Source organism: Prionailurus viverrinus, chromosome D3 (assembly GCF_022837055.1).
Source record: "Prionailurus viverrinus isolate Anna chromosome D3, UM_Priviv_1.0, whole genome shotgun sequence".
Taxonomy (NCBI): domain Eukaryota; kingdom Metazoa; phylum Chordata; class Mammalia; order Carnivora; family Felidae; genus Prionailurus; species Prionailurus viverrinus.
In genome coordinates, this window is record NC_062572.1 from 4,934,185 (window position 1) to 4,955,074 (window position 20,890).

At 53.0% G+C, this 20,890-nt stretch overlaps 1 protein-coding gene across 1 annotated transcript in view; it reads right to left on the reverse strand.

The window, feature by feature from the left end:
* LOC125149325 (transmembrane protein 132B) overlaps positions 1–20,890 on the reverse strand; it is a 238,468-nt gene that overhangs the window by 11,318 nt on the left and 206,260 nt on the right. Inside the window, exon 7 of the mRNA XM_047828202.1 lies at positions 1,452–1,657. Coding sequence (XP_047684158.1) covers positions 1,452–1,657 — 206 coding nt within the window. The remainder of the gene's footprint in view (positions 1–1,451; positions 1,658–20,890) is intronic.

The following is a 20,890-nucleotide window of genomic DNA, read 5'->3' on the forward strand; positions in this document are numbered from 1 at the left end:
GTTCTCGCATGCTCTTTGCTCTGCTAACATCTTGCGTGATCACACTATAATCCCAAGACCAGGAAACGGACATTGGGACAAACCACAGGGCTTATTCAGATTTTCAGTTTAACCAGTGCATGTGCACGTGTGTGGTTCTATGCAGTTTTATCACCAGAGGATTAACGGAACCATAGCCACGACCGAAACACAGAACTAGTCCGTCCCCACGGGGATGCCCTGGGCTACCCCGCGATAGTCTATGCAATCCCTAATCCACGGTGACCTCCAGTCTGTTTTCCACTTTCTAGATCATTCTACATGGGACCATGCAGTATGTACTGTCTTAAGATGCCGGTAAGGGTGTGAATGGAGTAACTAGCTGGCATACATGTGGCTGCTGGGAGAGTGAAATGGTACATCCTCTGGAAAATAGTTCGGCAGTTTCTTCTAAAATTAACTACGCCCTTATCACGCGACCCAACAGTTACACCCTTGGGCACCTTCCCCAGAAAACTTATGCTCACACACAAGCTTGCACAGGAGGGTCATGGCGGCTCCATCCATGAGAGCCGCCACCTGGTGACAGCATGCGAGGCCTCCTGTGGTGGACGATTCAGCACGCTAAGACGGTACCCCCCACGGATCACCCCTCAACAATACAACTACAGGAATGCTCGACACCGCCAACAACTGGGGTGGATCTCAAGGACTTCTGCTGGATAAAAACAAGTCCATTCTAAAAGGTCACACACTGAACGGTACCACCTTCCCGCTAGAGAAACCTCTGCTTTCAAGGGCCACCTGGATACTCCCCACATCTTAAGGCCAATGGATTCAGCACTTTAATTCCATCTGTAAAATCCCTTCATAGACGTTCCAGGTTGGGGTTTGAGTGAACAGCCAGGAGGTGGGAATCTTACAGAGGAGTCGTCTTTAGAAGTCTGGGTACTACACTTCGTCATTTTGTCCTTGGGACAACTCTCTTCAGTGATATCGTCACCTCCAATTTATAGATGAAGAAACTGAGGAACAGAGAGTTTCATCAACTGGCCCAAGGTCACACAGCTCTACGTGGGAAAGCTCACAAGGGTGAAAACTTCAGCAGCTTCATGCCAGAGCCCACAACGTAACCCCTGCGCCAGGCTCCGCGCATGGAGGTCGACATTTATAAGCAGGGAACTGAAAACGAGCAGCACAGGAAGGAACGATGGGGAAGCGGGGAATAGAAAGAAACGCCTACACCCCGTGCTCTGTGCTTTGTGTGCAGCGCAACATTATACTGAGTCCCAGCAACTGTGCCACGAGCTGGACACTATCCGTATCTCCGTGAGGCCCTCCTCACGTCAAAGGCTAGTACGTGCCCAAAGTCAGACCCCTCTGAGCCCCAGTCCGAGACCGCCGTGACCCCCTGCGGGCGCATCTTCCCGGGGATCCGGGCGCCAGGACTCGGCCCTCCCTCGGCTGCTCACCTTCTGTTGGGGGCCACGGGGACCCTCCATCCCTTGATCTGGCTCAGCTCCGTGTCCGAGATCTCAATCTGCAGGGGGAGCCTGGGCGCCCACACGGTCACCTCCAGCTGAGACGTGAAGTGCTGGTGGGTGAAGTTCACGGTCGTGTCCACTTTGCTCCTCACCTCCTTCCCGTTCACGAAAATGGAGTCACAGTGGTTGGAAACCTTGGGGAGAAGGGAGAATCTCGAGATGCATCCGGGAAAACACCGGCGGCAAGGAGGCAGAGAAAGTTCGCAAACTCTGATTGATTAGTCGCCGAGACAATAGCGTCTCATCTGTTGGTAATTCCAACAAAAGGTAATTTGTAGGCACTAATTGGCGACAAATACTGATAAACAGACTCCAGGAAAACCATTTTGTGTTACGAAATACTGACAAGTAAAACCATAAACATAATTTAATGGAGTTCTATAACCTTTGTTGCTTCTTTTGCGGGTTGTTTTTCCCCTGTACCTCACCTTCTTTATGTACTCAAACCACCACTAATCAAACCCCAGGTGCGACATATTTCACTTCACCATGTTTGAAGATGCATAAAAGGTAGCCATATGTCGCTTTAGAAAAACGACTTTATTCAAGCCATACAAACCAAGAAAGCTTGGCACCGCGTTAAAATCCTTGTAGGAAATACTCCCGACATGGGGATATAATTATTTGTGCCCCCATTAAACTGCACTTTTGCAGACTGGAAGTGAGAGTGTAGCATTTTGCTGTGGTTTTTTGACTCGGCACCTGGCGGGGGGCGGGGGGGACACCCTCTTAACGTGCACGTGTTAGCAGGTTACGTATCGGACGATTTAAGCCTCTAGCTCACTCCACCCCTTCCGGATAAACAAGTAAAATGTTGATGACGTCTCTCCTGGACCTTCCAGAAAATGTCACTGAGGTTTGTAGGTCGGGAGGGCGTGGAGGGGGCAAGGGTCACCTCCAGGTGCAGGGGACACCGAAACCAAGAATTCACCACAGAGGGGCGCCTGGGTGGTGCAGTCGGTTAAGCGTCCGACTTCAGCCAGGTCACGATCTCGCGGTCCTTGAGTTCGAGCCCCGCGTCAGGCTCTGGGCTGATGGCTCGGAGCCTGGAGCCTGTTTCCGATTCTGTGTCTCCCTCTCTCTCTGCCCCTCCCCCGTTCATGCTCTGTCTCTGTCCCAAAAATAAATAAAACATTGAAAAAAATTAAAAAAAAAAGAATTCACCACAGAATCACAACAGCAAGGGGACGACAGTCTCATTCTACAGGTGAAGGAGCTGAGGCCAGGGACGTGGTCCAACTGGCTCGGGCCACACACTGCTTTCGGGGTCCCACGTCAGTCTGAGCCGCTGGCGGACCTGAGTGCCACCAGGCAGTGTGTTGTGTGGGCCACAAACGAGGACTTACTTCTGACCTCGTCTTCCTCACCTGAGTCGGTACCCACAGCCCAGGCCTCCCTTCCAAGCCCCAGACGCTCATGTCCCGAGCAAGGTCAGAAGTGCCAACTTCCAAACTCCAAGAGCAAACCTCCTTGTTGTTGTTGTTTTTTAATGTTTTATTGTATTTTTGGGAGAAAGACAGAGTGTGAGCAGGGGAGGGGCAGAGAGAGAGGAGACACAGAACCCAAAGCAGGCTCCAGGCTCCGAGCTGTCAGCACAGAGCCCGACGCGGGGCTCGAACTCACGGACCGTGAGATCATGACCTGAGCCGAAGTCGGACGCTTGACCGACTGAGCCACCCGGGCGCCCCTTCAGCCATCTTTAAGTAGATCTGACCAAGGCCACTAGCAGAGACATGGGCTGAAATCCCAGTGACACTGACTGGGTCACCCTGGTCCTCAAAGCAGTGAGCGGGGTGCTGCAGGGTGGCCGTGTCAAGCTGGCTCCTGTGAGGACTGGGCAGTCTGAAGTCTGTGCCCTCCAGGGACAAGGGAGAAGAAAAAGGATGACGGGAGCAAATGCTGTCTCCAGGGGCATGCCCGAGGAACGTAAATCGGCAGGATTGTGCCCAGGATTTCGAAGAGAGCGAGACTTTCGGTGAGAGCAGAAATAGAAGGTTAGAACTCGTTCTTACTTCAAGATCCCGTGACGCTGACACGATGCCGGGCCCGGCTGCCCTTCCCTCAGACACTCAGAAAGGGGTGGGAGCCCCATTTCAGAGAAACCACTGGCTCAGGTGGACGGCACCGATTCTAGAACCTTCCCGGTCCTACCTCCTACAGAATAGACCTCAACCCTCCCGCATTTGTGGAAAATTCAGGTTCCCCTTGGCTCTGGCTTTCCACCCACCCTCATGCCCCCTGTAAATCACCTCAAAACAACACATCCCACCATCAGGAACGCACCTGTTTTGGAAACCGCGAGGCCCTTTCTGTGCCTAAGAAATGAAATCTCGACACCGTGACAGTCTATATACCCCTTCGGGGCTCATGCAGACTTCAACCTGCCTCATCGTTCAGGCAGCGAGGGATGGCCTGAGTGGACGAACTTAAATGAAGAATGTAACAAAGTCAGAGGCCCTCGAAATGCACTTGGTTTCTCTCTCCTGGGACGTGCCTACCCTTACAAGAAAGTGTATGTCACCGTCCTTGATTAACTCAATTAAAACAGCTCAGATGAGGTCGGTCCTGGTGAGGGCTAGGCTGTGAGGTGTGTGGCAATGTGTACAAGACATAGCAGATTTCTGGACTGCGTGTTGGTGCCCCCCCATTCCCATGTTGAACCCCCAACCCCCAATATGGCGCTATCTGGAAATGGGGCCTTTGAAAGGCGGTGGGGTCATGAGTGTGGAGCCCCCGCAAGGGGATCGGCGCCCTTACAAGAAGAGACCCCAGAAAGCTGAATTCCTTCTTCTGCTCCCTCATGTGAGAACAGCACCAGGAGCAGCGGTCTGTGAACCAGGGTGGGGGAGGCTCTCCCCAAACGCCCACGCTCCGACCTCAGACTCCCCAGCTTTCAAAACCGCGAAGAAAGACGTTTGTTTGTGGATAAGCCTTATTATTTGTGGACTCCGTGTTCTCGAATTTACCTACCGCTCCCACCCCTGTCCCGGCAACGTGTGGAAGCTGGGGGGGCGTGGGCTCTGAGTCACCTGCCCCACGCACAGGCTCCCAGCGGCCGATGCTCTGTCCTCTTGCCTCAGCCCCTCACACACAGACGACCAGGGGTTGGACGCGGGAAGGGGGCAGGGCTCCGGCTGGGGGGGCAGGTGCACGGGGCTCCGATCCCTGCGCTAGCTCCCGGTTAGTTGGGGGTGCGGGGGGTTCTGCACGCTTCCCAACCTCATCCTCTCTTTTGCAAAATGAAGAGACTCTCCCAGGATGAGTTGTTTCTAGGATTCAAGACGACAGCCTACGGGAGGTGTGTATGCGGGTGTATCTCCCCCTGAAGGTTCAGTATTTGCTAATTCAGCGTTTGCGGGGACTCTTCCAGGGCACGACTTGCGCGAATAACGAGGGCTGATCAGTAGGCACCTAGCGTTTGCCTCGGACCTCTCGGCCTGCGGCCTTCTCCCCTCTTGACGCGAGCCAGGCATCACAACCCTCGCCCCACCTGCATCGAATCCTCGATAGAAAAGGGAGCGTCACGTGCGACGGCGTCGAGGGTGCGTGCGCAGCAATGCGACCCTGGCCCGGGGCTCTTTCCTCCGCCCGCTCACACGTCGGGCCTCTCCCGCGACTTCCCGAGGCACGCGGGACAAAATGCAAACTCGCGATTACAGTTTCTGGACGCGCCTCCCCCAGGCTTCCCCGGCACACACCCCGCCCCCTGCACAGGCTCCCTCCTAGCCGGCCTACCTTCTCGCCCTGGGGCCCTCCCGGCTCATCCCCCCGCCCCCCCCCTCCCCTCCCCTCCCCTCCCGCCCCCCCTCCCCTCCCCTCCCCCCCCCCCCCCCCGCCCGCCCCGGCTCCCATCCCCTTCCTCGATCCTCGATCCTCCCGTGCGTGAGACCTGCGGGTCGCTCGCGTCTGAGGCACTTACGCCAACCCCCCTCCTTGCCAGTGACTGGTTTAGGGGTGGCCACGTGACACGGTTCCCGCCAATGAGGTGTGAGAAGCCGCCTGGACACCCGGAAGGGTCTCTTTGCTCTGCGACGCGCAGGAAGCTGCCCTCCTTGTCCTACCAGATGTCGTCACACCGCAGATGACGACGACCACGGGCACTGCATAGGTGACCTCAGAGCCGGGAGGGAGCTGGCCAAGGAGCAGGCTGACACGGCGAGCAACGGAAGAACAGAAGGGCAGGAGGAACCGCATCCTGCGTGCGCTGGACGGACCGCTGGACCAGCCCACCTGGAACCCCCACCCCTGGGACTGCTGGCCCGGGTGATCTCCTCTCTATTGGGGTTAAAGCCGTTCAGTGCATGGTTTTTTTTTGTCACTGGCCACCGAAAGCAGCATGCACTTTGCAGGATAGCCCAGATGTCACTCCACACAAGGTATTGTCGGAGTCATTTCTTTTTTATTATTTAAAAATTTTTTAATTAAAAAGAGAGACAGACAGAGTGAGGGCAGGGGAGAGACAGGGAGACTCAGAATCCGAAGCAGGCTCCAGGCTCCGAGCTGTCAGCACAGAGCCCCACGTGGGGCTCGAACCCATGAACCGTGAGATCGTGACCTGAGCCGAAGTCAGAGGCTTAACCGACTGAGCCACCCAGGGGCCCCTGAGTCATTTCTAATTTAAACTTGGCACCTGCTTGCCTGGTCACTCTGCATCCCCAGTACCCTATTCTCTGATTTACTGGGTGTGCTCCTATGTAGACCGTATTTACAATATTTCTGCATTATTTACAGCACATCACCCACAACACGCATAGTGCTCATGTCCTATGGCTTAGACTGTACTGATTGCACCGGGTAGCTCTTAGCTATGCAACGCTGGACAATTTACCTTCCGATACTGATCCCTGTTGGAATGCTGCTTATTTTCTTGTTCTTCTCTGTTTCCCACCTGGAGGTGATCTGCTTGAGAATGGGGACCTGTCCCTCTTTTTTTGTTTTTAAACATTTAAACGTTTATTTATTTATTTTTTGAAAGAGAGAGAGAGAGAGAGAGAGCAGGGGAGGGGCAGAGAGAGAGGGGCAGGCACAGAATCCGAAGCAGGCTCCAGGCTCCGAGCTGTCAGCACAGAGCCCAAGGCAGGGCTGGAACTCATGAACCGTGAGATCATCTGACTGAGCCACCCAGGAGCCGCTGGACCTGTCCCCTCTTAACCGCTGTGTCTCTACGTCTAGTACAGCGCATAGCAAACTGAGGTGTTCAGCAGACAGACACTCAATGGGAACGTGTCTCCACAGTTTCCTCTGGGTGTGGTTATCCCTGTGGCCCATGAGTAGCGTGTCTGGGTAAGAAGGAGGAAGAGGTACCAAAGGCAAGGTTATCAGGTTAATAGCGTTCAGACAAAAGTTCGTTCAATAGATCGTGAGAGGACACAGACTAGTAGAAGAAGCAAAGAGCAAAGCTGAGAAAGTTGCAGGTCAAAGATCTGATTAATTTGGATTCCCACTATGAATTTGGCCTTGTGGCTAGGACCTGAGATCTCTGTGTTATGCCACCCGTGTGCGTCTGTGTCAGGAGGGGACAGGAGCACACGGCAAGATAAAGATCAGCCGGGTTCCCACCACCCATCTAAGTGATACCTTCAGGGCTCTCTGAGCCCCCAAAGGAACATCGAACACCAAATGCCATGAATCCTAATGTAAGGAGCTGGCGACAGGAAGGGGGACATTGGGAGCAGACGACCTGGGCCCCGTTCATCTGTGAGCATGTGCGAGATGGCTTGTAAATGTCATATTGGGAAGACTGTCTTCAGAGGTTAACATTTCACTGTCAAATTACGTTTTTCCAGCTGCATTACTTTAAAGTAAGAGAGGAAAATACAGGCTCTCCGGATGAAAACAGGTTTCCTTGGGGGATCCTATAAGATCTATCATTGACTTCATTTCCTATTGACAAACAATTGAGTCTGTATTTCAGCCACCCTGTGAGTTTGCCACACTGTCGATCCTTCTGTGGAGAAGGATTGTGCATAAGGTTTCCCTCGAGACCCCTCCCCCCATGCCAACAAAGTGCGAGAAAGGAAAAAGCGTACAGGCAGATAGTAGGTTTCTCACAATTCACACACACACACAGGGCTGAAATCCCGTATTAGGATCGGCAAAAGGAAATTAAGAAAAAAGCTTTGACGTTCCACTGTCATCTGAGCCAAACCATTTGTATTTATTACCATGTTTAGCAAAATGCACTGTCTGAGGAACCATAGGTACTCAAAAAATATTTATTTTGCCTTGAGTTTTTACACTTCCAAGAAATACAAAAAGGAATGATAGCTATCATGTACTGACTGCTTACTAGGTACATGTGTTTTTTTTTTAAATTATTTAATGTTTTTATTTATTTTTGAGACAGAGAGAGAGCATGAGCAGGGGAGGGGCAGAGAGAGAGGGAGACACGGAATCCGAAGCAGGCGCCAGGCTCTGAGCCGTCAGCACAGAACCCAACGCGGGGCTCGAACTCACGGACCGCGAGATCATGACCTGAGCCGCAGCCGGATGCTCAGCCGACCGAGCCACCCAGGAGCCCCTCATGCGTTGCTTTTCAAAAACTTTACATATAGAAGTATATATACTCATTAAATCCTCCAAAGACTACATATGTTAGGTGTTTTGTCCCTGTAGCACGGATGGGGAAACTGAGGCTCAGGAGGGGCTGCTTCTCCAGGGATCAGAGCTGGTGAAGGGCAGAGCAGGGGTCTGCACTCAACCCGCCTGAGTCAGGGGCTCTTCAGCACTGAGCGTTACCACCCCACGGCCCTGCCCCCAAAAAGCAAGACCCAAATACGCACGCCGCGATTTCACGCCCACCTTACTGAGGTCTAATTTATGTTCCGTGCCCGTTTCAAGGCACACTCGGAGGAGTGTGGTGGTGCACGCACCCATGAAACCACCACCACGTTCGGACACGGAACATTCCCCTGGTTCCAGAAGAGAAGATCCCTTGTGCCTCTTTTTGGCCCACTGTCCCTGGCTCCAGGCACCACGGATGTGCTCTGTGTCACCAAGCATTAGGTACAGACTAGTTCAGACTAGCTTGATCATTATTAGTCCTCAAGTCCAGGGAGAGGGAGCCAGACTGAGGTCCTGAGACCAAGGTCCTCCATCAAAGCCTTCCCCCCTCACATCTGAACATCACTCCCCGTCCTCCGGGGCCAGACTCTGCACCTGTGAACCCGAGGACACTAAACTTTCCAGCTCTGACATTCACCGTGCTGTCATTTAGAGGATTCCGAGACAAGAGCTCAGGGCTACAGTGTATTTTGACAAAACGTAACTCTTCTCTGCCTGAGATCCCTCAGCTGTAAAATACGACTAAGTCGTCCACTCACTTAACAAGTGTTTACGGGGGCGGGGGGGGGGGGGGGAGGAGGAGGGGGCGCCCTGGACGGCTCAATTGGTTAAGTGTCCAACTCTTGATTTCTGCTCAGGTCATGATCTCACAGTTTGTGAGTCCGAGCCCCACCCTGGGCTCTGCGCTGACAGTGTGGAGCCTGCTTGGGATTCTCGGTCTCCCTGCCTCTTTCTCTCTCAAACATAAATAAATAAACATTAAGAAAACAAAGCAAGTGTTTCGTGAATATCATCTAAGACCTGGGAATTGTCCTCAGTGTTGGGGACGGAGCTGGGGGCACACAGCTGTTAAAGATGCAGAAGTCTGACAGAGACAGAGAAGCCACGCAGCATGTGGATAGAGAATACACATCAGGTCACTAGGGGGGGTTGAAAGAAAGCTGGAGCAGGTGGGAGCACAGGCGGTGGTGACGGAGGGGCCCGTCCAGTTGGAACGGGCAGGCGTTCGAGCAGAGACATACACGCGGCAAGGAGGGAGTCGTGAGAACATGCACATCTCTGAAAGCGGAGGAAACAGGAAGTGCAAAGGCCCTGAGACAGGGATTTTCTTGCCATATTCAGGGACCAGAAAAAGAGGGCAAGGAGGGCAGAAAGGTAGCCAGGGGGTTGGATGTGATCCCACTAAGCGAGGATAACAAGAAGGTGAGGAGTCTGGAGCAAAGGAATGGCATGGTCAGACAGTGTGAACGGGAAGCCTCCGGCAGGATCAGAAGGACAGGGTACCGCGTAGGGTCTACTGAGCCGGTCCAACAGCGACACGAGGGTGGCTCGGATCAGGGTGGGAGGGAGGGAGGCAGTGAGAAGTGGTCCGAAGCAGGGTGTGCCGTGCAGGTAGCCCTGGGCGGGATCTGCTGTTGGAAGGGACGCCTGACGTGGGCAAGACACAGACAGGTGTCTCAGGCTTGGGCCTGAGAACACAGGAAAAAATGGCACCAGCATCCCTGAGACAAGGGGAGGCTGCGGGAGAGGCGGAGAGAAAGAATCCGGAGCTCGGGTTTGAAAATGTTCCATTTGAAATGCTTATTAGACATTCGGATGAAGATGTGACGTGAGAAGTTGGAGACCCGAGCGTAGAGCTCATGAGAGATTCGGTCTGAAGAAATACATTTGGGTTACGCCGGCACCAACATGCCACGTTCAGAGCCAGGGGACGGAAGAATACCCCGCGTGTAAGCCTCGGGCGGGCCGACACTTCCAGGTCACGAACTGACACAGTAAAGGACACTGAAAACATGGGGCCGGCTTGTTACAAAGGGAAGGCACAGGAGAGCAGGTGTCTTAGCAGGTAAGTGACGGACGTGCTCGAAGACGGTGTGACCGGTTATCAGTGCTGCGGGGGGAAGTCAAGTAAGGCGTGGACGGAACCTGAGTGCAGGCACCAACCTTGCAGGAGACCCCGGAGACACGTGGGCACTAGGCGACGGAACAGACCCGCACCTGGCGGGGGAGGCTCAAGACCGTGGGATTTGGGGCAGAGGAGAAATTCCTCGCCTGACCACCTGGAACTCACGGCTAAAGACAAGCTCACAGAATCGACACTTCCTGAGTGAGCGCTAGATGTAAGCGGCTGATAGAATACCGTGTTGTAACGCTCCAGCACCCCTGAGCGGTAACCTGTTGCGTAACAAGACGGAGAAGAAAACAGACCTTGTCAGGGAGGTTCTTCAGTCCAGCCGCCAAAATAGGAGACAGGACGAAAGTCTGCGTACACAGAAGTGCAAATGAATAGTTGGCAAGCAAGTAGACAGGGATGGATCGGGGGAAGTTTTCCAGGGCCAAAGGGGGGATCAGTGAGGAATTCTGTTAACACAGGTATGGCCTTTCTGGTCCCCGGTGGGTAGCTAGGAAGACGAAACCTAACAAACTGCAGTTTACAGTTTATGAAATACTGTGGCATCTGAGATTCTCAGTGGCCTCATGTGGCAGATTTCAAGACTGTGCCCAGCACAGCGCCCTTCCCTTGGCCATGCGACTCTGCTGTTCCCCCCCGCTGCCTCCCCCCGGAGGCAAAACATACTCTCTTCCGTAACATTGGGTTTGGGCAAACGACTCGCTTTGTGCCGTAGAATTTTTAGCAAAAATGTCACAATAAAACACTCCAAACATAGTTAAAGGATTGGGTTTGCACTCTCGGAGTCTGTGGCCTGGATGAGCTGAACCCCAGCAGACCTGGAGACCCGCAAGCAATGACGAAGTGCTTATGGTGGCCCGCGGTTGAGATACGGGAGCCGTTTGTTACGTAGGAGTAACTAATTGATGCACTCGATGACAGTGTGTCTCAAACAGCGCTGTGAATCCCAAGCCACCACAGAAAATACATCTTACGTTATGACCAATCCACAAGATGTATATACAAGGGACAGAAACTAAAGTTCTGTGAAAGAGTACTTACCCTCGCTACCTGTCACTCAGAATTTTTTATTCTGTTCCGATGCCCCCCATACCATTTATTCCATTCTGAGCCGTCCCATTCCATCATTTTTTTAAGTGTTTAATTTTTTTTTTTTTTTTTTTTCAAAAAGAGTGAGACCACGAGCCAGGGAAGGTCAGAGAGCCCGATGCAGGGCTCGAACTCACGAACCTCGAGATCATGACCCGAGCTGAAGTCGGACATTTAACCGGCTGAGCCACCCAGGCGCGCCCCCCCCCCCCCATTCCGTCAGTTTGCACAAAATGCTAGTCAGAGCCCATAAAAAGTGGCCCTTAATTCGAACAATCCTGCACTTAAGCGTTTTGCAGGAAAATTATTCTTTATCCCATTTTACAGATGAGGAAACTAAGGCTCAGGTAGGTCGCCTGCCTAGTCATGGGCAGCCAGTGGTCCAGGCTGTGCGTTCTGACCCAATACCCTCCTGGTTTATTGATCGTACAGGGGCTGCAGTCACCTCTGATCCCGTCTCTCTGTTCCGTTCATTCTTACTTTTTACTTAAAGTCTTCTTAGAACAAGGGGCCTGGGTTCTTCTCTGCTGGATAAAAATCAGAGACTGAGTCACGTCAGCCAGGTTCCAGTTTCAACTCAGAGATGGAGAAAGCTGCAAAGACATTCTTCCCACCCTTATCAGACTGCAGAGTTGAAACTTGCCCCGCGGGGCTGCAGACCCGGAATCTGGAGAAAGGACGTGTGCTTGCAGGGAGAAAGGGACACTGAGCGTGTGTTTCCCCGGGGGGCAGACACGTCTGGGTGCCACAAAAGCCACATCAAAGGAATCCAGGTGAAAACTCTTACTGACTTGCCGAAGACCAAGTATAGGCTGCTGTGAGAGGGTGAGGGCACTGGGGCCTGTAAAGGTAGGGGAGTCTGTACCCCTTGTGAGAATTCTGGGAGTCCCACCAGGCACTCGGAGGGAAGACGGGAGAATGGCCTGGGGCAGCTTCCCTGGGGGGCCTGGCTCGGGAGGGCGCAGCAGCCACTGTGGAGACTGCACCAGCCCTGCAAACAAGGGTCTCTCTTCAGGAAGAAGTCTGAGAAAGCTGTCGCTCCGGGCACGAGTGGAAGCCACCGCATCTAAAGTCATCCGTTTGAGTTCAGTTTAAGCTGCTTCATTAAAGACTCCCGCATTGTTCTGGCAAACAGCCATGTGCTCGGGGTGACCAAGTTCCCTCATGTTAAAATGCACACAGTAAGAGTGTATGTGGGATTTGAGAAACACAACAGATGAACGTAGGGAAAGGGAAGGAAAAATAAGGTAAGTACAGAGAGGGAGGCAAACCATAAAAGACTCTTAAATACAGAGACCAAACTGTGAGTGGCTGGAAAGGAGGGGGGGGGGGGATGGGCAAAATGGGTGATGGGCACTGAGGAGGGCACCTGCTGGGATGAGCACTGGGTGTTGTACGGAAGTGATGAATCAGTGGGTTCTACTCCTGAAGCCAAGACTCCACTGTATGTTAACTAACTTGAATTTAAATCGAAAGAAGGAAGGAGGGAAGGGGAGGGGAGGGGAGAGGAAGGGAGGGGAGGGAAGAGAAGGGGAGGGGAAGGCAAGGGAGGGAAGGCAAGGGCAGGGAAGGGAAGGGAAGGAAGAGGAGGGGAGGGAAAGGGAGGGAAGGGAAGTGGAGGGAAAAGAAGGGAGAGGAAGGGAGGGGAGGGAATGGGAGGAAGGGAAGGGGAGGGAAGGGAAGGAAAGGGAAGAGAAGGGGAGGGGAACACAAGGGAGGGAAGGCAAGGGAAGGGAAGGGAAGGAAGAGGAGGGGAGGGGAAGGGAGGGAAGGGAAGCAGAGGGAAAGGAAGGGAGGGGAAGGGAGGTGAAGGGAAGAGGGAAGGGAAGACAACAAAGAAATGTACAGAGTAAGAATCCCTAGGATTTAAGAGTGCACCTGTCCCCAGCGGGTCCCCAGATGATGCTAGGCTTTCATGAATCTGACGCATCCACCTCTCTGACATAATCGTCTCCCCCTTCCCTCCGATAAGTGAGCATTAGCACACCACCTTGACCGTCTTCGCTCTCCCTAGAACATTCCTGGGCTACGCTTAAGCCAGCAAGCAGCAATACCTGAGTGCCACCTCCCCCACCCGCAAGGTCATTTGGCCTCACTTGGCGCAAACAAGCACTTGCATATAAAACATGTCCTTCTGTTCTCGACGACCCGTGCAAATGGCAGGTGGGTTCCAACGTTCACCGAGGTAAAATGGCATCAAGGTGCAGAAGTGCACCTTGGAACACGCAAGCGCACCTTGGAACTGGGTGCCCCCGTTTGCCGGCACCTCCGCCTTCCGTGAAGATACCTTCCAGTCCCTCTAACGTTTCCTTGGTCGAGGGTTTGCTCGCTGGGCTCAGCACATTCTTCAGTGCCTTCCTGAAGGGGAAGAGGTCAATGAAGCCATCACAACCCACTTGCCCGGCCCCCAGCACAAAGCACCACACAGCTTTGACCATGGTGGGCCGACGCTTACGGTCACGCGCACGTTCTCCCCGCGGGACTTACCCTTTCCCAGGCAGAGTAACAAAGAGCCAAAATTAAAGATGCAGAATTCCTACCATAGACATGTATATGTATGTATGTAAATGTGAGTACATGTTCTCTTTGGCTAAACGCCAAGATGTATAGAGTTGAATGCACGCGTTGGATTCTCAAGAGTTAAATATTCACGTGCTACAGGACCGAGCCCTCCGGGGCCCTCGTATGATCACAGAGATAAATGCAAACATCAGGACAGAAATCAGGATAGCCTGTCTCTATCCCCAGTGCTATACAGGTTGCTTATAGAGTCTTTAGACTGTCATAAAAAATAAACATGCCAAGTCACATCATCCTCGAGCGCACTAGGAGAAAAAAATCCGTTTTTTACTTTCCTGTGCCAAGACTTACTCCATGAACACTTACTTGCCTGCCCCCCTGGATTGTAAGGCAGGTGTTTTAAGGACAAGCGTGTTGCCTTATTTGATGTTCTGCAGCCAGGGTCACAGCCTGGGGGCTGGGGCCTTGCAGATACACCAGAACTGGGCAGGGTCAGCAACACAGACTGAGTGGGCCTGCTCAGCACCGTAGGTGGAAGGAACCCGTGGCTGCAGGTCTGTGAGCCTCTCCGTGCCCATCCCGCCAACAGGCCCCTCACTGGCACCAACAGCACCTCTGAGGCCCCCGCTCGTGGGGGACGCCCCAAGTCAGCCTTTCCAGGCCTGACCGTGACACCTTTTACACTCAACCACATTTCTTCCCATCCGTTCTTTTTCACACACGTCGGGTCTGGCTTTCCGAGCCGGACCACGCCCGGCACGTGCATTTCCTCGTCTCTCCCAAGCCGTCCGTCTGTCCAGAGCCAGCCGGGGCCTCTCGGCGAGTGCAGACCTCGGGGCCCGTGTGGGCAGAACGGAGGCCACTTGCCTCTGTCCTTTCCCATCTAACCCACGCCTTCATTTCAGAACCTTAAGCCTTGGTACTAAAAGAGACCTCAGAGATTGTCTGATTACACCCCACACAGGGGTGCGGACTGGGGGTCGGGCGACAAGTTTGTCTTAAAGGCACAGAGAGTTCACACAAGTCTGGGGTTAACACTCAGGCCCAGCTTGGAGCCAGTGATGGTACGTGGCAGGTTCTGGGCAAGACTGTGAGGGCACAAAATGACTCCAAGGGTTCCCGCCCGGGAGACCCGCCTGAGCAGAGGAGACCGATTCGTGCGCAAAACGTCGTCAGATACAGTGATTGGTCGAACACGTACGTAGAAGATGGTCAGGCCTCCCTGGCTTTAGTCCACTTGAACTGCGAGGAGATGCCGCTGGTCGTGTGCGTTTGAGGAGCCCAGATCAGCCCCTGCCCAACAGGCCCACGGATGCCCACTCTCGTCCGGTCTCGTCTCCCGCTCTCGCCATAAAACTAACACAAGGGACAATTTCTGCCGTCTGCTTGTGGGCCACGTCTATGGAGAAAGAAAAGAATCCTGGTCCTTTTCCACAGAGGAAAATCTCTGCCCGAATCATACTCAACAAGGTTCGATCCCACCCTAAGAAACAAACAAGTGCTTCCAGAATTTTGCCCCTTAAACAAAACTACACCAGCAAATTAGGCCCACGATGACGATCTGATGTGAAGTGTAGCATACGCTTGTGTGTGGAATGTTTTCATTTTAGCGTCTCATCCCTTGACATCGGGAGATTTTAAAAGCACCACCAATGCTTGTTAGCTTAGGAAAAGATCCAAGCACTTCACGTTCATTGAACGGTGCCCCAGAAGGGATTAGGGGGTGTTTATCTGGTGAGAGCCCAGCATCTGGCTGTGCCCAGCTTCTTGCGCCCGCTCTGCACGCACTGGGCCTGCTGGAGAGACGCGCTGTTAATTAGGCTCCATTGGCACGGATGCCAGAGTCAGAAGCTTAGGTGTTCGGGGCTTGCACATAAATCAGTCGCATAAAAGGAAAGCATTTTGGCAGGATAAGCATATTCTCAGGGGAAAGAGAGGGTTCGTGTTTTCCAAACTTACTCTGAAAGCACTTAATGAAAATCTCTTTTAGAGAAGAAACTTTCCTATAAAAGAACACCGCGAATCGTGAACTCTGGGTACGAAAACCGGCAGCCGAGGGGTGTTATCTCTGAGACTCCAGGCAAAGCGAGATGGTCCGGCCGCTGCAAAACCGAAATGTAGACGAGAGGGGTGTGAAGGGTCCGTGCTGAGGGGCGCTGGCCGAGACGAGACTCGCTCAGTGCCGCGAAGAGAGGGGCTGGCCGTCCCGGCTCCCAGTGACCATCTCCAGAGAGCCCGGCACATGGGAACCCAGCCTGGCTGGCAGCCACAGGGGACGACCTGACACGAACTCAATGCTTGGCTGCACAGCGTCACCGGGATCCACCCCGATGGCCTCTGCACCCATCCCGGCAGGGCCTGGGCTGTGTGAAATTCCGGGTACAAAAACTGTGCTCTGACCAACCCGGGAAGTAGCCCCATGCTTGCTGAAATTATAGCAGTTCTTACGTGAAGTGACTCGGCTTTGCAGAAACCCCTCCTGACACTAGCAATAAATTCACATAATTGCGCCTCATATATTGGTCTACTATTTCAGACCGGATACATCTAACTTACCTAATGTGTTTATAATAGAACTCAATTTACTCACACAGCTAGCTATTTATCTCCACACGATTGGCCTGCGGTTGGCCCGATAACCAAATCCCTCCCGCCGTGGGGAGGTGACACAAGGGAGCGAGGCGGGTGTGTTGTGAAAGGCGGGGAAGTTGGGGACTGTGAGAAACTCAAGGGAGACCCCCGAACCCCATGCAGAGGGGACAGCTGTACTCACCAGCCTACCACTGCAGCTCAGGGACACTGGGGCTGCGTCTGGAGATCTCACTTTCCGAGGGAAATGAGCAACCCGGCGTTTGGGTGAAATCAACTAATTTGTGAATGTTGGCATCCAAGTATCTATATTGTCAAGTACTTTCCCGGCCAAAAAGAGCATGTCTTGAGGGCGATGTTTGCCTCAAAGCCTGTCGTTTCACAGCCTCTGGCCTAAGGACATCCTGATAGACAGTTGACCCTTGACCAATCCGGGTTTGAACTGTGCACATCCACTATGGATTTCTTTTTCTCATAAATACAGTACGTACGATAAATGCAGTTTCTCTTCCTTATGATTTTCCTAATATCTTGTTTTTTTAAAGACTTTATTTTTTTCAATTTGTGTATTTATTTTGAGGCAGAGAGAAAGGACCGGTGGGGAAGGGGCAGAAAGAGAGGGGGGACAGGGGATCCGAAGCAGAGGCTCCGAGCTGGCAGCACAGAGCCTGATTCCGGGCTTCCACTCACAAAACCGTAAGATCACGCCCTGGGCCAAAACCAAGAGTCAGATGCTGAACCCACTGAGCCGCCCAGGCGTCCCCGCACTCTTCAATCCTCACCAAAACGTTTCTTAGTGCCCCAGACTCTACCAGAAATAGGAAACAGGTTCGTCTCCCTTGCCAATGCAAATGAACACACAGCAGCTGCTCAAGGGAGCTCTGTCTTGAGAAGGAGCCGGCAAGAAGTGCTGAGGATTGGTTGGTGACGTCTACACGGGCACAGACGAGGAAGTACTGTCTCAGCTCATGTGTCACTTATTCTGTATCATTTAGATATATTTATGAAACCAAAATTCACTTGCCCAACAGGCTTGACCAAAGTCCCTGCTGTCCCAACCAGGGCCAAGTGTAAGCACAGAAATCAGAGCTGGAAAACCCTGCAAGCGTCTCAGTACTGTTTTGTCACTCAACGCGGCTCTCAAGAAAGGCACCTGAGGAACCAGCCATCCCCAGGGGTCACCTTCACACACACAGACAGCCTTCGCACAGGGCCATCTAATGCTCTGTGCAGAACTGCGCTCGTAGGAAAAGAAGTCAGGGTGTAACCCAAACATTTACTAAATGCTCAACACAAAGGATGTCAGGAACTCGTTGATATATTCATCTCTCTCCTCTTGGGAACGGACACCCTGGGGAGTGATACGCTTGACGCCCTTGATGATGGAATGCACTCAGTTGTCCAGGGCACTAACAGATGACTTTATTAGGGCAATCGCTTGAGGCTGAAGTCTTTAATTGTTAAAAAGAGCCTGTTAGACTGAGCTTTAGAAGTGGTCAAAACGGTACGGCACGTCTGGGCTGGGGGGCTCTCTAGAAGGCTAACCCAGCGCCACAGGGGGAACAGAAGTCAACAGAAGTGCTTTGAAATCTGAGATTTTCTTTTAGCATTTCAAGCTAAGCCTTAAATGTCTCCATGGCAAATGAATCCAAGAGCGGTTTAGAAGATGTAATCAGCAAAGAGTGAGTAAGTCGACTGCATGAATATACATGATCTTTTCCTGCTGGAAACCCCTATCCTCTTGGAAATGGAAGCGATGAGGGTCCGTTTCAGTAACAGGCATGATCCTCTCCGTCCCCTCGGAGAAATCTGGTTCCTTGTTTTCGGCGGAGACAGAATTTATGTTCCTAGCAGCTGTGGAAGACGGCATTCCTGCCTACCCCTGAAACAAGAATCTGACCACTCAGTGGGGCCGCGTTCACTGTGAAACAGTGGTCTCTGCTCTCTGCGAAGCAGGGGCCCAGAGCCCTGGCGGGGAGTCCAGCTGCCCAAGGTCAAACCCCAGCCCTGACATTTACCAACTCGGTGACCTTCATTTAGGGGACAGTGCCTTGCTTCCCTGTTGCGTCAATTTTCTTATCTGTAAACGTAGATTATAAGTCAGACCCGACGGGGCTATTTTAAGTATTACATGAATTGCTATACCTGAAGAGCTTAGGCGTCAGTACGTAGTAGGTGCTCAATAAATGCTAGTTTACAGTAAATCGGTCTCTGAGGCTCACTTTGGAAAGCAGATTCCCCACAACTCCCCAGAGAGTGACAGCTGGGGCAGGATTAGAACCCACGTCTGCCGGACGCCAAGCCTGCCCCTCTTCCATGAGCGGCGGCATCATCCCTGGCACCAATAAGCCCCTCGCCCCCACGAGACTGCATTCGCCGCCCGTTCAAAGAGCACCTGCCAGGCACGGTGCTGGGTGACAGGGATACACGACAAGCAAGCTCAGCCCGGTCCCAGCCCCTCATGGAGCTGCCAGCTTAACGGCGAGAATGGATCAACAAACCATTAAACCAACGTGTTCTAACACCTCCCCCACGACACCAAAAACAGCGCCCTGCAAGAGAGCTCACTCGGTAAGTGCACGCGGGAGACAGGCGAGGGGGAAGAGGTAGAATCTAAGGAAAGACTGACCCACCCTGAGTTCCCTGCGGCACTTTCCCTTCGGCCACAAGGGAGGATGTCATGCACTCTGCAAGCACCTGCTGAGGGCTCGGCTCCCGTTTGCCGAGAATGAGCTCTCCAGGCTCTGCGGGAGGTGCTGGCACTGGGACAGAAGGACCGGGCTTGGCTGCTGCCCCCAGGAAGCCCATCTGTCTCTCCAAACAACCATCGCAAAAACGTTTGCTTCTACTGTCGCCATTAAATAACTGTAGAAAGTCCCAATCCGGCTGCAATGGAATCACGCAGACCTGCAGCCCCTCTCTGGTGCAGGGACCCACAGGAGCCACCCCTGCAGTGCTCTCCGAAGCAAATGCACTCTCAGATCCACAGCCAAGAGCTGGAGGAGACGGTCTCATCCCCCGGGAGCTGTGCTCGCCCCAGTGCCAGACGCACCGCCGGGATTCGATTTCTTCTCCTCTCTCAAACCAAGCGCGAGGCTCGAGGAAGTGACCGTGCGCTGATCTTTGTTACTTTGGGAGGTTACTTTTTAGAGGTTTTTGACGTTCATGCATTCAACAAATATTTGCTGAGGGCCCACTGTGTGCCAAGTGCCTCTCCAGCCAGGAAGGAATCAGCACCGAACAAGATAGACAAAATCCCGTGCCCTCCCGGAGGGGCCAACCCAGAAGGCTTAAAGGCAATTGTGTCAATTGTTTACGTACGGGTCATGGAGGCAGCATCCCCGGTTTGGCACCTGATCTCTGATCCTTCCCTCCTCGGACCTGCTTGCCAGCCGTGTTACATCAACGGGACATAAGAGGTGTGGGAGACACATCCGTCCTCAGCCCAGATGAAGGCTCCCAGGGATTTAACAAGTACAGAAACTTACCAGAGTAAGATGCTACCAGAGAAGATGACGTAACATAACTTGGCCCGGCTCCCTTGCCTGCGATGCCCCTTCACAGGCTGTGGGCAAACGCCAGGGATCTGCGCGTGCATAGGAGAGACGTGCCTCCTGATGAACCCGGCTCCTTGCCGAGCTAGCAGAAACACTTTTATACCCGAGGTTCACTTCTCTGTGTAGGACACGTACAAGACCATGCTCCCCGCTAAACAAATGTCTAGGAACTTCAGCGGCTTCCGCTTCTAAAATCAAGCGCAGGGTCAACGGCACTGGACATTCATCAGGAGGAGACGAATCAAATGAGGGTTCACACCCTGATTAGCATCCCTGCCAGGGATATCAGGCACTCCCGAAAGTCCGCCCCTAAACCTGGCTCATGGTTAATAACATTTTGAGAGAGACACAGAGAGAGAGAATGCGAGGGGAGAGAGGGGCGGAGGGAGAGAATCTTTTTTTTTTTTTAATGTTTATTTTTATTTGTGTGTGAGAGAGAGAGCACAAGCAGGGGAGGGGCAGAGAGAGGGGACAGAGGACTCTAAGCGGGCCCTGCACCGACAGCAGTGAGCCCGGGGCTCGAACTCACGAACCACGAGATCATGCCTGAGCCGAAGCCAGACACTGAACCGATTGAGCCAGCCAGGTGTCCTGAGAGGGACAGAATCCTAAGCAGGCTCCACGCTCAGCACAGAGCCCAACACGGGGCTCCAGGTCAACTGTGAGATCACCACCTGAGCCGAAATCAAGGGTCAGACACCGAACTGACTGAGCCACCCAGGCGCCCCCATGGCTAATAACTTCTATTTATACAACAAAAGCTTCAAACTAGAAGCCTCCTTCCACCCACGCTACTTGAGACTCTGGATGCATAAGGCACGGATGGCAACCAGCTTATTCTTGAGTCTAAGAGCAATGCTGTTGTGATTTTCTACATCCGTGTGTGGAGCTGAGAAATAATCGAGCACACAAATTTA